The sequence below is a fragment of the Aplysia californica genome, unplaced genomic scaffold (assembly GCF_000002075.1).
Source record: "Aplysia californica isolate F4 #8 unplaced genomic scaffold, AplCal3.0 scaffold00086, whole genome shotgun sequence".
Classification (NCBI taxonomy): domain Eukaryota; kingdom Metazoa; phylum Mollusca; class Gastropoda; order Aplysiida; family Aplysiidae; genus Aplysia; species Aplysia californica.
In genome coordinates this window covers 1,161,485-1,175,061 of record NW_004797356.1, presented here as the reverse complement: position 1 = coordinate 1,175,061, position 13,577 = coordinate 1,161,485, and the positions used below count along the sequence as shown (strand labels likewise).

General features: G+C 37.8%; 1 protein-coding gene across 1 annotated transcript in view; it reads left to right on the top strand.

The window, feature by feature from the left end:
• Positions 1-13,577, top strand: part of LOC101856168 (inositol 1,4,5-trisphosphate receptor type 1) — a gene marked incomplete in the record, with an annotated part of 208,126 nt that overhangs the window by 74,763 nt on the left and 119,786 nt on the right. Inside the window, 3 exon segments of the mRNA XM_035968813.1 lie at positions 26-113; positions 11,301-11,318; positions 12,888-12,995. Of these exon segments, the coding sequence (XP_035824706.1) occupies positions 26-113; positions 11,301-11,318; positions 12,888-12,995 (214 nt within the window).

The window sequence follows — 13,577 nt, the reverse complement described above, 5'->3', positions numbered from 1 at the left end:
CCCCCTCCCCCCACTCCCCACACAGGGTGGAAGTGTGATTCGACTCTTCCACAAAGAGCTGGAGGCATACCTGGTTGCTGAAGGACTTTTCGACGATGACGTCACGGAAGACGGTAGGTTCTCAAATCGCTTACTCTTTGCAACCATTTCTTTCACATGTGGCTCATACGAGTATTTAAAACTATGAACAAATGTCCCTAAATTGCTTTATGTTGTATTTTGTTTTTCTTTTTAGGTGGGGGGGGGAGGGAGGGGAGTTAATCTACAAATAAAAACCTCCCTCCATTCTCTACACCCCCTCCCCCTCCAAAACCACAAAACCCCCAACAGCAACAAAAGACAATTAAAAAACAAAGCAACTTACTGCTCTATCGTCAATAGTAAAGCACTATTAATGTCGCTACTGAGATAAAGAGACGGCCAAGTTATGTTCTTTGGGGCTTTTATTCTGGCTCATGAACGAATAGCTCTCAGGGTTTCTTTTATTCGTATTGTCTACTGGAAAACATTGCTGCTAAACTCAGAGGACATAATATAGAAGCAAATATTCTTCATCGTGCATTGTGCTTAGCTCTTGGCACATAGCTCTTTGAACTGGTCAGAATAACATTCTGCTCATGTTAGCGAATAAACACTGTCAGTGGTTAATAATATTCGCTCTCCAATCATACCAACTAGATACACGTACTCATACTCGTGTATCTACATAGGCTATTTACAATAAATGAAAAGGATGGAGGAACATGTTCTACTTCTATTCAAATAAAGATGCTTACCCATAACCTCAGTTGATATCAACTTTGAAACCTAGTAAAAGATAGCTGTTGACTGTAGCAGATCAAAGTGTGAAGTCATGTCAAATTGAAATAACGACGGAGAATGACGACGCTACCAAAGCATGTATGTATGTGTCACATGAAGGAGCCCTCTTGTGTAGGAACAGAAATCAGAATATTGGTCCATGCCTGGACTTACAGCAACCGGCATGCAAGACCCTAATTACTACTTCTACTACTACTACTACTACTACTACTACTACTACTACTACTACTACTACTACTATTGCTGCTATTGGTGCTGCTGCTGCTGCTACAATTACATTACTACCACTGCTGCTGCTGCTGCTGTTGCTGCTGCTGCTGCTACTGCTGCTGTAATTAATCAGTAATTGTTTTTTGGTAAGTGTTTTACGGCGCTCGAAATTGCATGAGGTCAAATGAGCGCGCGGGACACACCAAACCTTTTCAGTTGGTAGGAAATTTTGAATATTGCCCGGGTGGCGACCGAAGCCTACTCTTATTGATTTTGGACCACCAAGGGATCTTTAATATGCACAACCTGTTCACGGGACCTCCAAGATTTGTCGCCCTTGTCCGAGAAGGCTGGGTGTAGATCTTTTCTATCAGAAGATCAGGGGTGTGGCTGAAAGACAGCAGTAAGAAAGAGCCAAGGAGTAGCAGTAGAAAGGCTGCAAAAGAGTCAGGAGCCCAGTGGAGGGGGCAAAAGATGTGAGGGAGTGGGGAAAGAAAGGGGAGACGAAAGCAGACAACAGAATACTGCAAGAGGGAAGGAAAGAAGGTGAAATGAGACTCTTTTGGTAAAGAATGTTTTTCCGTCGCTACCCGGATTCGAACCCGAGACCTTTGAATGAGAGGCGAACACCTAGCCTGTAGGCTACGAGAGCACTCTCAGTAAATCTGAAAATTGTAGACGTCTGAGTTAAGCTTTACATAAGCATTTGGTCATTTCACAGAGCTATTCACAGAACAAGCATACATAGCGAGAGAGAGAGAGAGAGAGAGAGAGAGAGAGAGAGAGAGAGAGAGAGTGTGTGTGTGTGTGTGTGTGTGTGTGTGTGTGAGTGTGTGTGTGTGTGTGTGTGTATGTGTGTGTGTGTGTGTGTATGTGTGTGTGTGTGTGTGTGTGTGTGTGTGTGAGTGGGTGAGAGATAAATATGGAATGGAGAGAAGAAGAGAGAAAATGAAAGTGTAAAAGAGCCCGCTCCTCCGGGGTACTCCCTGAATGTCGACCTCCATTCTTAAAAATAATAAGTTAGAAGGTTATGATTCGTGCTTTAAGTCATGAAGACCCACATATTATTGCTCCAGTGAAAGTGAAGGTCCCGGATAGGTGTGGTAGACCAACTAAGCGCTGAATGGATGTATGCATAATCTTACTTTTACCGCATTCATGTACAGCAGTGGTTTGCGAAAAGGCGTGAATTAGTTGGCTCGTTTGTATGATATTGTTCAATCTGTGTTTGTACTCATGTCAGAATTATAGTTTGCTTCTACAGGGCAACCTACTATTGAGTTAGAATTCATTTTTGTTCTGGCTTTCTTCTCTTCTGTTGTCCGTTGTGTGAAAACACTTTCTTTCTAGTCATAATGTCATTATTCACATTGAAACCTAGATTCTAAGCTTTTTGACTGGTTGTGCACTCGATAACCTTGGCTTTAGTGAACATTTTTGTTACATTTGACCAGCCTCTGTTTCGCCGTAGAAATGAGAATTCATTTTGTTCTAGCTTCCTTCTCTGCTGTTGTCGGTTACGTGAATACACTTTCTTTCTAGTAATACTTGTAATGTCATTATTCACATTGAAATCTAATCTTTTCAACTGGTTCTGCACTTGTTAACCTTGTCTTTAGTAAACATTTTTGTCATGTTTGACCATTCTCTGTTTCTCTGTTAAACAAACGTACTTCACCAGGTGTGCTTTTTCCTCCGCCTCTAACTTCAAATTTCACAACTGGACAGAAAAATGTATTTTTAGGGGAAAATTGAGCTTTCTCCTCAATGTATTTTTGGGCATTTGTTTAACTTCTATAGATTGTACATCGGAACCGTTGTTTCATTTTCACTCCATACCTGCACATTTACCGAAAACAAACTGACGCGTTCAGATATAGAATATATAAATTGTGGCTTCCGAACCTCGCCAACAACATATGAGCATTTCACATGAATTGGTCACTGACAATAGTTAAGTTAAATGCAGTTGAAAGTGATTCGTTTTATAACGTTGGCCATGAACACAAAATACCAATATGTCCTCCATCTCTCGCTCTCTGTCTATCTGTTTATCTATCTATCTGTCTATCTATCCATCTATCTATCTATCTATCTATCTATTTATCTATCTATCTATCTATCTATCTATCTATCTATCTTTCTGTCTCTCTGTCTATCCATCTATCTCTCTCTCTCTCACACACACAAACAAACACACACACACACACACACACACACTCACACACACAAACACACACACACACACACACACACACACACACACTCTCTCTCTCTCTCTCTTTATCTCTCTCTCTTTCTCTCTCCATTCCCCCTCTCTTGATCTCTCCCTCTATCTCTCTCTCTCTCTGCCTCTCATTATTTTTCTATCCCCTTCCTTTCTCTCTTGCTCACACTCTCTCTCTCCCTTTCCAACCCTTCCCCTATCTCTCCCTCTGTCTTTCTCTCCCTCTGTCTTTCTCTCTCTCTCTCTCTCTCTCTCTCTCTCTCTCTCTCTCTCTCTCTCTCTCTCTCTCGCTTCAGTGACGTATATGTGTATTTGTTTGTTTCTGTTTATATATGTGCATATGTGGATGTGGATGCGTGTGTATATGTGTGTACGTATACACACATAATAACCACATACACATTTCCCAACACACGTAGTTCACAGCGAGCGTCACAGTGCGTGCTCATCCAGAGCTTCATTCATTCTGCTGTGCAAGGTTGAGATTCGGGAACATTCTTTCTCTTTCTTTCATATTCTTTTCGAAAGCCTGCAGTCTGTTTGAACAGACTGTATAAAATAGAGATCAGACAAGACGAAGGTCTATCCTGTGACGTATGTCTTAACGACCACAGTATAACCGAGATGGGGGACTTACGTGTGGAAAAATATTTACTCCTAATGATCATTACATCCAACTAATTTACTCAAACGGTAACAATTCCCCCTCTCCCCCAAAAAATAAAAGAAAAAGGGGGGGGGGGACGACCCACCCACTCCCCCTTTAATGCTGAACCAAATGAGAATACCCGCGTAATTTCCTTTTTACTTTTCTTTCTTTTTTTTTTTTTAGTTAATAAAAAAGAAAACTAAATCTCTTTTACAGTTCTCAACTCTGCGTGCCGTTTGTTTGAGCTTTTTTGGGTACAGATAAATACAATCCAGACACCAGGGCTGTCGGCACGTCACTTGTATTTTCCATGTAATCAAATTATGCTTTGTGGCAATTTTTTCAATTTCCCTACGGACTTTGTGCCACGCACTTCTCGCGACGATCTGAGGGAGCGCTTGTTCCTCACGCGACCCAAACACGTTCAGAATGGAGGGTTTTTGCACCGAGTTCACTACCCTTCCATGCCCATGACATATTCTTCTGGCACTGATGGTAATGAATTTTATGCGTTACCTATGTGCCAATAGGGACTCACTCTCCTCCTTTCCCCCCCGCCCCCCCCCCCCGCCCCCGTCCCCGCTTTTACTCAAACCCATCCATGCATGTCTTTCAACATAGAGAAAAATAAAAGCAAAAACCCCACTAACCTCCCATCATCTGTAAAGCGAAACAATACCATTGCTTGATAGAAAAGTAATTCAATAAGAGTGATTACGCTTTTTTATTATTATTGTAAAACTGGCTAAGTAGATTGACCGATTTTGAAAAACTTCTATAATTTTTTTTTATTCTTTTTTTTTTTTATTTAGACATGTATTTATATGGGTTTTTAAATTTTATTTATTATCTTTTATTTCACTTTTATTTTTCTTAATTGTATGTATTTATTTATTTATTTGTTTATTTATTTATTTATTTATTTATTTATTTATTTATTTATTTATTTATTTATTTATTTATTTATTTATTTACTTATTTAAGGGGGTGGGGAGCCTTGGATTCTAGTAAGAAAACATTGCATCAAAATCGGAGAGTAAGTTGCTGCTGATGTACTCACCATATAATTTTCAGATTGCCAAACGCCCTAAACGAAGTTTGTTTTTTCTGATAGTCTACGATATATTATGTCTCTAAAGTCAAGCGACTTTTCGTTTTTTATTTTAAACTCTGGTTTGTTTATTGCTTTTTTTAAAAACAAGTCAGCTCAGTAATTATGAAAAACGACTGAAATAGATGATGTGGTTCCCGGTGATGTAAAAAAAAGTATCGGTTTTACGTCCCCGTCGACACAATTTGAATCATTAAGGGGGGCTTGGTGCGTGGGCCCTGCCTGTCAGAGCCAATTCTGGCTGGTTGTGTTGTGAAAAGTACATAACGTTCCAGCAGACTGATGGGTATACTCGATAAAAACCTCGGGAACCGAATTCAAGTCCCCGGCGTTCAACGGGTAGTTCCTTGCTTAGTTTTTCAGGAAAGTATATTTATAAATGCTGAAACTCTTTATCTGAAATATCTGTCAGGTTTTTTTTGGTGGGGTTTTTCTTATGTATACATGTTGTAGTGGTACTGAGCTTTAGAGCTTTTGTGGGTGTGTGTGGGTGTATGTGTGTGTGTGTGTGTGTGTGTGTGAGTGTGTGTGTTGGTGGGTGGATGGGTGGGTGTGGATGTGTTATTTGTAAGCGCCATCTTTTGTGGACTCTGTGGCGTTATACATTAATTTATTATTATTATTATTATTATTATTATTATTATTATTATTATTATTATTAATATTATTATTATTATTATTATTATTATTATTATTAACCGCTGCACCACAAAACCCGATATTGGTTCTGAAATGAAGAGCTGAGTCAGCTTGGTTATATAGTTCACTTGGACAAAAGAATGATCCAAAGATAAAATCTATTGAATGTACCAAACTTCAAGCCTTTCTTAGAGTCAATTCTTCGAAGCGAGGTGTAGACTTAAAATATCCAAGACTATGCACTCTGGTCTAATTCCAATTCACCATGGAACACACTATTTACTTATTTGAAACAAAATACAGGGAATCAAGGGAAAGGTTGCGCAGGCACATGACTACAGCGAGATGGTCATTTTGTCCTTCATTTGCACGCCCATGGGGTACATCAGCGTGACAACGGTTTTACGGAGACCAAAGAGGGCGGCCATGTTAGTGCCTGGTTTAACAATATCCGTACACCCTGGGGTCATTTTGTATCCCAAGGGTTGTATTCTTCACATTTTAGAATACTTCTAGTAGAAAGATCTCTTAGAAACTTTTAGTATTTCTATTTAAAAAATCATTTTGACAGACTGCTATGCAAAGCGTACGGATCGGATTAACGGGTAAATTTCCTCTTTGAAAGTGGTGTCACAGAGTTCCCCACGTCGTATGGATACGATAGTAAAACACGACGTACGGATAGGGTTAAGATAATTCAATCCGTCTGTGAACGAAGAAAGAAAACCGTTCAAGTCCCAAGTCTAGGCATTTGTTTTAGAGCCCAGATATTATGCCAGTCATTCTTTAAAAAGGGGAACAAATAGTTGCTTTTCGAGTTTATTCTCTCCGGTTCCATAAGTTCCTTTAGTTTTAAGGTCTCTGTTGAGTTTATGATAGTTTTTCTCTTCGCGGTTCTTTTTTTGTCTCCTATTTAGTTTTCTTCCTTTTTGAGACTGATTCCTTAGATGATTTAGATGATCCTGTTGTCTTTTCGGCTTCATCCTGTAAGTAAGGGCAGAAAATCCTGTTGATTTGGTTTTCTGGTTTCAAGCAACACAGGCTTTTTGTTTAATTGAAGGCTTTCAAATGTAACACCCGAACGTGCATCACTTCATAGATAGATAGATAGATAGATAGAGAGATAGATAGATAGATAGATAGATAGATATATAGAGAGATAGATAGATAGATAGATAGATAGATAGATAGATAGAGAGATAGATAGAGAGATAGATAGATAGATAGATAGATAGATAGATAGATAGATAGATAGATAGATAGATTTTATTCGAATAAAGTAGTATCGCAGCTTTATCTCCTATTCTTCTACGTTAAAATGCAAGGTATTGAACAGGTTTTTGTTTTATTACTTTCAGCTAATGCAGAGTGATTCTTTTATATATAAACATTCTCACACACTCACAAGTGCACGCATAGCCGAATTACCCTTCTTAAGATAAGTTAAAATCGTAATCGTGTTTCGTCCATGACGTCACGACTGATCCTATGTTGACTCCACTGAGAGTGGAGAGTCCTATGTGCGTAGTATTTCACGTACAATCAGAATGGAGAACTTTTAAAATTATTTTTTTATATAGTAGAGGGTTTTACGGCGCTCGCAACTGCATACGGTCATATGAGCACGCGGGACACACCTAATACCTTTAGTTGGTAGGAAATTTTGAATTTTGCCCGGGTAGCGGCCGAAGCCTACTCTTGTCGATTTTAGACCACCAGGGGATCTTTAACGTGCACAACTTGCACACGGGCCCTCCGAGATTTTTCGCCCTTGTCCGAGAAGGCTAGGTGTAGATCTTTCCTACCAGAAGATCAGGGGTGTGGCAGAAAGACAGCTGTAAGAACATGAGAGGCCAACACCTTAACCTCTAGGCCACGAGAGCCCGAATGGAGACCTCAACTAGACATTACCCAAATCCGTATATAGTCGCTTTTAAGGACAAGCAAACTACCCCAGATTTCGGGGGTTTCCAGAAATCTTGACCTACACCAAATGCGGGCTTTTCCCTACCTATAGGAGAAGTTTGGTTTCATTGGTGTGCATATTTGTTTGGTTATAGAGAAAACTCTCTTGGTCTTTTACAGAAACTGAACAAGGGGCAAAAACTTTACCTTCGATTTTCTCAAAACAGCATTTTTCGAGAGAGCCCCCTTGTGCTTAAAAGCGACCATATATACATGTGCTTTAATCTGTAAATTATAGTATGTGCTTGTGCACACAAACTTACCCCCCCTCCCCCACCCTACCCCCAGCTCTTAGTACATACATCCCAGCACTTGGCAATCAACAGATCTTACTCGATTGTTGTTGTTGTAGTTGCGTTGTTGCTGTTATTGATATTTATTATTTGTTTTTCCTTAAGAAAGAATTTTACGGTACTTTCAACACAATTACACCATGTATGTGCCAAAGATTAACAGTGTCACTAGAGGGTATCATTTAAAGAAAAGGATGAGAAATAAAGACAATGGATGTTTGACAGGAGAGAAGGAACAAACCACACCAGAGCACCCGCCAACCATCCACGAGCTCGGTTTGTGCCTTGGTAATATGTCCTATCGTATTGTTGCATAATGTCAAGAAACAAGATAGCTTCTTTTTTTCTTTTTTTTTTGGGGGGGGGGGGGAATAAAAACTACACATTTAACTGTTGAACATGTAGGCCTCTATTCAGGGAGAAAGCTTCATAGAAAAGCTGCAAAAAGGCGCCCTTCACTGTGTGCATATCGCTGCAACCTAATCAATGATTTCCCTTGGTGAAATTTTCTCATAAATCCTTTCCATACACAAGCCATCACTCGCCATACGTGGATCGTTTCTCTAGCTTTTATTCCCTGTCATCATCTACGAAGGAGAAAACACTTGTAAACGTGGAAATAAATCACAGAGTCCCTAGCGGTTATGAGATTTCCGGCCCCCATCTTTCTTCGTATACATTCCAGAATCTCCGACACAAAAACTCAAACGTTCCTCTTTATTCATCGTCAGTATTGCTACCAAGGGACTTCTATGACATGATGTTCACTTTGCATATTCCCGCTTTTCTCTGACAATTTACAAGATTTGAGTTGATATGCACGGAACTACACAGTACACGAAGGTCAAAGTCAGATTTCATCATTCCGAAGAAAATACTTCCCCAAAAATGTCGTTGTTGTTTTATTTGTTTGTCTACGTGTTTGTTTGTTTGCTTGTTTGTTTGTGTGTTTGTTTGTGGGCTGTTTTGTTGGGGTTTTTTAAATTGTATTTCGGGATTATTTTTTTATGGGGGGGGGGTTGTTTTGCTGTTGTTTTGGGTTTTTTTATATATTTGTTTCTGTTTCCTTGGAGGGGTGCTGCGAGAATGTGTCTATCTTTTGAAGTTGTTTGATGGAAAGAGTTTTGAATAAACTGATATGGCTTAGATGTACCACACAGAATTTAAGAAAACGAGAGAAAATGTTTACTGTTTCGCTTTATGACATTTTAATAGCACTTGTGCATATGTAGGAGACGGATAGTCTCGCCTCTCAAAGGTGGTATCTTTTCTCCACACTCACTATATCTTGAGTCCCGCTCTTTTTCCTCCTCGTCCGTCATTGAAACTGTGGACCAGAGAAAAGAAATGATACAGACCACTTAGACCAGACGCCACAGATCCGGGTTTGCTTTTGAAATGACCTATCTATATCCCAAAGGGTGATACATTTACAAACTATAAAAAAAAACCCAGTCCAAATAGATTTACATTTAATTGTCTTTCTGGAGTCTGGCCCTTTCGTGGCTCCGCAGAAAAATTGGGTGATAAAAATCAATGAATCCAAAAAGACCGGGTACTATGTACTTTGATCGAATCTGTATGTAACTGCATTTTGGCAAAGTAATATAAATTTGATCAGGTTAGGTCAAATAGGGAGCAAACTTATTATGTAATCCAAAAAAATGAAACTAGATTTTGAGTGAAGCCACAGACGATCTATAGATATTTGAAATGAAGTGAAATATTTTTTCTCTCTTTCTCCATATTATGATGAAGCAATGTTTTGAAAACCAATATGAAGTGCAATGTCATGTATGAATTATCCTAGAATATCCTCAGAATTACATTCAAGATATTATCAAGCAATTTCAGTTTAGTTCGTTGCTTGTTCTTTCTCATTGATTAACTGTTGGTGTCTGTTATATTTTTTCGCGATACCATGTCATGATTACGCTATAAACGAAAGACTAGTATTTGTCTCGATATCAATGTTTGTTTTATTTCACAATAATGTCAAAAAAAGAGATGAAAGATGTATTTTTCTATCATCAAATTCTACTGGCATTAGGACTAACCATGATTCTTGATATCAATTTCAGTCTCGTCGGTAACTCAAATCAAATTGACTTCACAAGTTTGGTAATACGAACGGACCTCCGAATAACCGAGCACAGGTTTATTAGTGTGGCAAGGGACAAACTCTTTGAAGTTAGGAACTAGAAACGTTTATTGATTGATTTCGCTCAAGGGGAGATTAACTTTGATTTATTGGCTGCATGACGACAATATAGGGAACACATTGTTTCCATTCACATTGCTGTCATTCTTTGGACTGTCGACCTTTTTTTTGACCAATAATTGCTTCCCCTGCAAAACTCTTGATGCAAAACACCCAAAACGTTTCACACACAGACATTTCGTTGATTCACTAGAATGAATGGTTATGTAGTGCTCGTTCATCAAATAGAGAAGTCATCACAAACATATTATTGTTTAGCTCAAAAACTCACAGGCACACACGCGCGCACTCATACACACGCACACACACACACACACACACACACACACACACACACACACACAAAGGTAGGGTACGTTTTGTTGTTGTTGTTGTCTTTGCTTTTTGCTTTTTTAACTCACGAAGAAATGCGAGAATAGGACATTGGCTCAGCTCTCTGCTTTTGGAAAATGATAGGGTTACGTACTCCCAGTCATACTTACAGACATGCTGGTCAGCTTCAGTTTTGTATTATTTCTATTATCAGCTTGCAAGAAAAACGTCCATGTTTTGATTAACTGTTTATCCCTTTTTTCGATTTCTGGTACTACAGCGCTGATTTTTTTTCAATCCTTTCCAAGCTGTTAGCAAAAACATTTTTTTTTCATGGGATTTAAAAAAATGGGCTGAAACTGAAGACTTTATTGAGGAGGATTTGGATTGTTTAATGAAATTTTCTAATTTTTGAACGACTGATATACGTACGCCTGGAATGCAATGTTCTGTTTTGCTTTTCGGGCTTATCGTTACCTCGTTGTGGCAGGTTTTTCTAATTCTGCCTCTTTTTTTTTATTATCTCCGAAAAACGAAGCATACATGTAATATTAAAATTTCTCCTCTCAGGAATCGAATGTTTGTTGAAAGCAGAAAGAAATGTTAGTCGTTATTGAAAGAGAAAAAAAAAGAGTCGTGCCCTTATGTCTTTTTAAAAAAAATACACCTGATCCCATTAGTCTCTTCTATTAGTACTAAGTCGTCTTTACATTGCTTTCACTCGCTTAAGAAAATAACTCACAAAAGGCTAGTATTTCAAGGGAATTCACAATTAGCATATTTTCAATTTTATTATAGTTATCCATCAAGTTCTACAGTGCCAATAACAAAATATATTGAATCATTTTCAGGTCAGATCATTCAAGATGGTATGCTGTATTTTATGATTGACTCTACCACTCGGACTAACAATATTTTTCGCCTGCATATTATTTACGTACTTATTTTTGGGAATCAATATAGAATTATTCATCACCTTTTTTTTAGAAGCAAACTAACGTCCTCCCGCTTTTACCCTTCGTAATGTCTCACTGGTAAACCCTATTATAAAGATACCTGTGTAGCGTTTATATTAAAGTCTGTGTTTTTCAGTACTGGGAAAGAAAATACGTGTTTTTATTTATGACCTATAAGTTAGTATCCAATAACATATCAGAATCGCCCAATTTATTTATTTTTTAATTTTTTTTTTTGTTGACAAAGATGTGACATCTGTTTAGTAGTTCAGGGCATATTATAGCTGTATAGCCACCTTTTTTCCACTTTTCTTTATTTTTGTTTGTAGAATAAAAGTCAGATCTTCAAAGCTATTAACACTGCGATTTGTTATCACAAATAACACATAATATTATTTTCATTTTCTATCACATAGATCTAAACAGATTGTGTAAAAATATTGATAACTTGAGAACTTTTGAAGATTAATATATACCCACTGAGTTCGAACTTTTAATTAACTAGTGCATCATTTTACAGATTTTTCTTCATTTTCATATATGCAATGCAATATACCTTAATTTTGTGCAATGAAATTTCGCTTTGCATACTTTGATGAATACATGTATTGTGCCGCTTATTTGGATGCTGGCTGAGACTTTGATTGAGCGTCATATAGTTGGATGAAATGTCGTGTTACTATAACTATGTGTCTTGAACGTGGTTGTCGTGGTTCTCAAATGTCAGGGAATTCAATTTTGTTTGAAAAATTCTGACTGCACCACATTTTGTCCATTCCATTTCTTATGTATTGAATGTTTGATACTAACATTATTTTCAAATTGAAGACTTGCAGGAAACAATAAATATTCAGAATGGAAAGTACAATTAGGTTGTTTCTTGAGTGAAAAATCATTCTCTTGAATCATAGAATGCTATAAGCGAGCTATTTACCTGAAAGCTTCTCAGTCCTCTCACGTATTATTTACGTTTACTAATAACGGGGGCCGTTTTTCCAAAGTTTGCATTTCCAGTAGATTTTTTGGTCCTTTTTTTTTTAACTTGCACGAAGAATAACCATAATTGCATCAAAGAGGACTCAGAATTAGTACACCAAAATTTTATAATTTTTATTATTTCTAACAGAACTTATAGTTGTTGATTTTTTCTATCTATTTTTGCATGTTTGCACTTTTACAGGTTAAGAGGATACTTTTATCTTGATATTGAGTACTAACTAAGGACACGGGGAAACACTTTGGAGCAGCATTAAACACATTAAAAGTACTAACATTCATTTTTTGCTTGTTTTCGTGTCAAAAGTTCATATTTTATTACTCAAAGGGTGTTAAACTGTTAAATAAGAACACCCCAATACGTCTGCATGATATAACTGTTCTAAGCTTCGGCGAGCAAGCTAGCGCTGTTCTTGTGTGGGATCCTCGACAGAAATTGCAAGGAAAATTAATAAAGAATATTACTGGATAATCTTTTTCCTTCAGTTCACTTCCGCATCCGAGTGATGGATCAACACAAGCCCCGCACTTTATCTCCGCCGTCTTCGGGAAATACGTTTTGGCAGATCGAAGCGGAGACCAGCATCCTCTACGGTATGGTTCATGAAATTCCAAGTTAGGTCTAGGAATAGTTATAGTCGGCCAGCTGTTAAAATGTATTATGCCCAACGTTGTATTCTTTTTCTTTCTTTCTATTAAATTGCAGCTTCTTAATCTGTGGTATGGACTGCATATTATGCTCAATAATATATTTTGTCGACTTGCATAATCTAATTGTTGAAAAGAGCAAGAAAAGGTATATAATATAGGCACAATTTGTTTAACGAATGTTACTTGTTGATTTGTTTTCTCTCTCTCTCCTAAAATATCTTGCTTTCTGGATTAAGAACAGTTAAAAAGCTTTCCTACGTTATGCTGAGTACTTTGAGTTTCTACTATGATAAATGGAGATGGAACACTGCATCTTTTCTTGAAATGTGTGCTATGCTACGACTTAAACAATTCTGTGATCTGTCATATTGATGAATCAATATTGCGTTTCAATTCTCAATCATCCTATTTATTTTTATGCTATGAAATCTATTCGGGCTTTTTACTGAATCTCGACTCAAAACAGAATGAAGTCAAAACTATATAGCTGCCGCCCTCCCCCTCCCTCTTACACACACATGCACG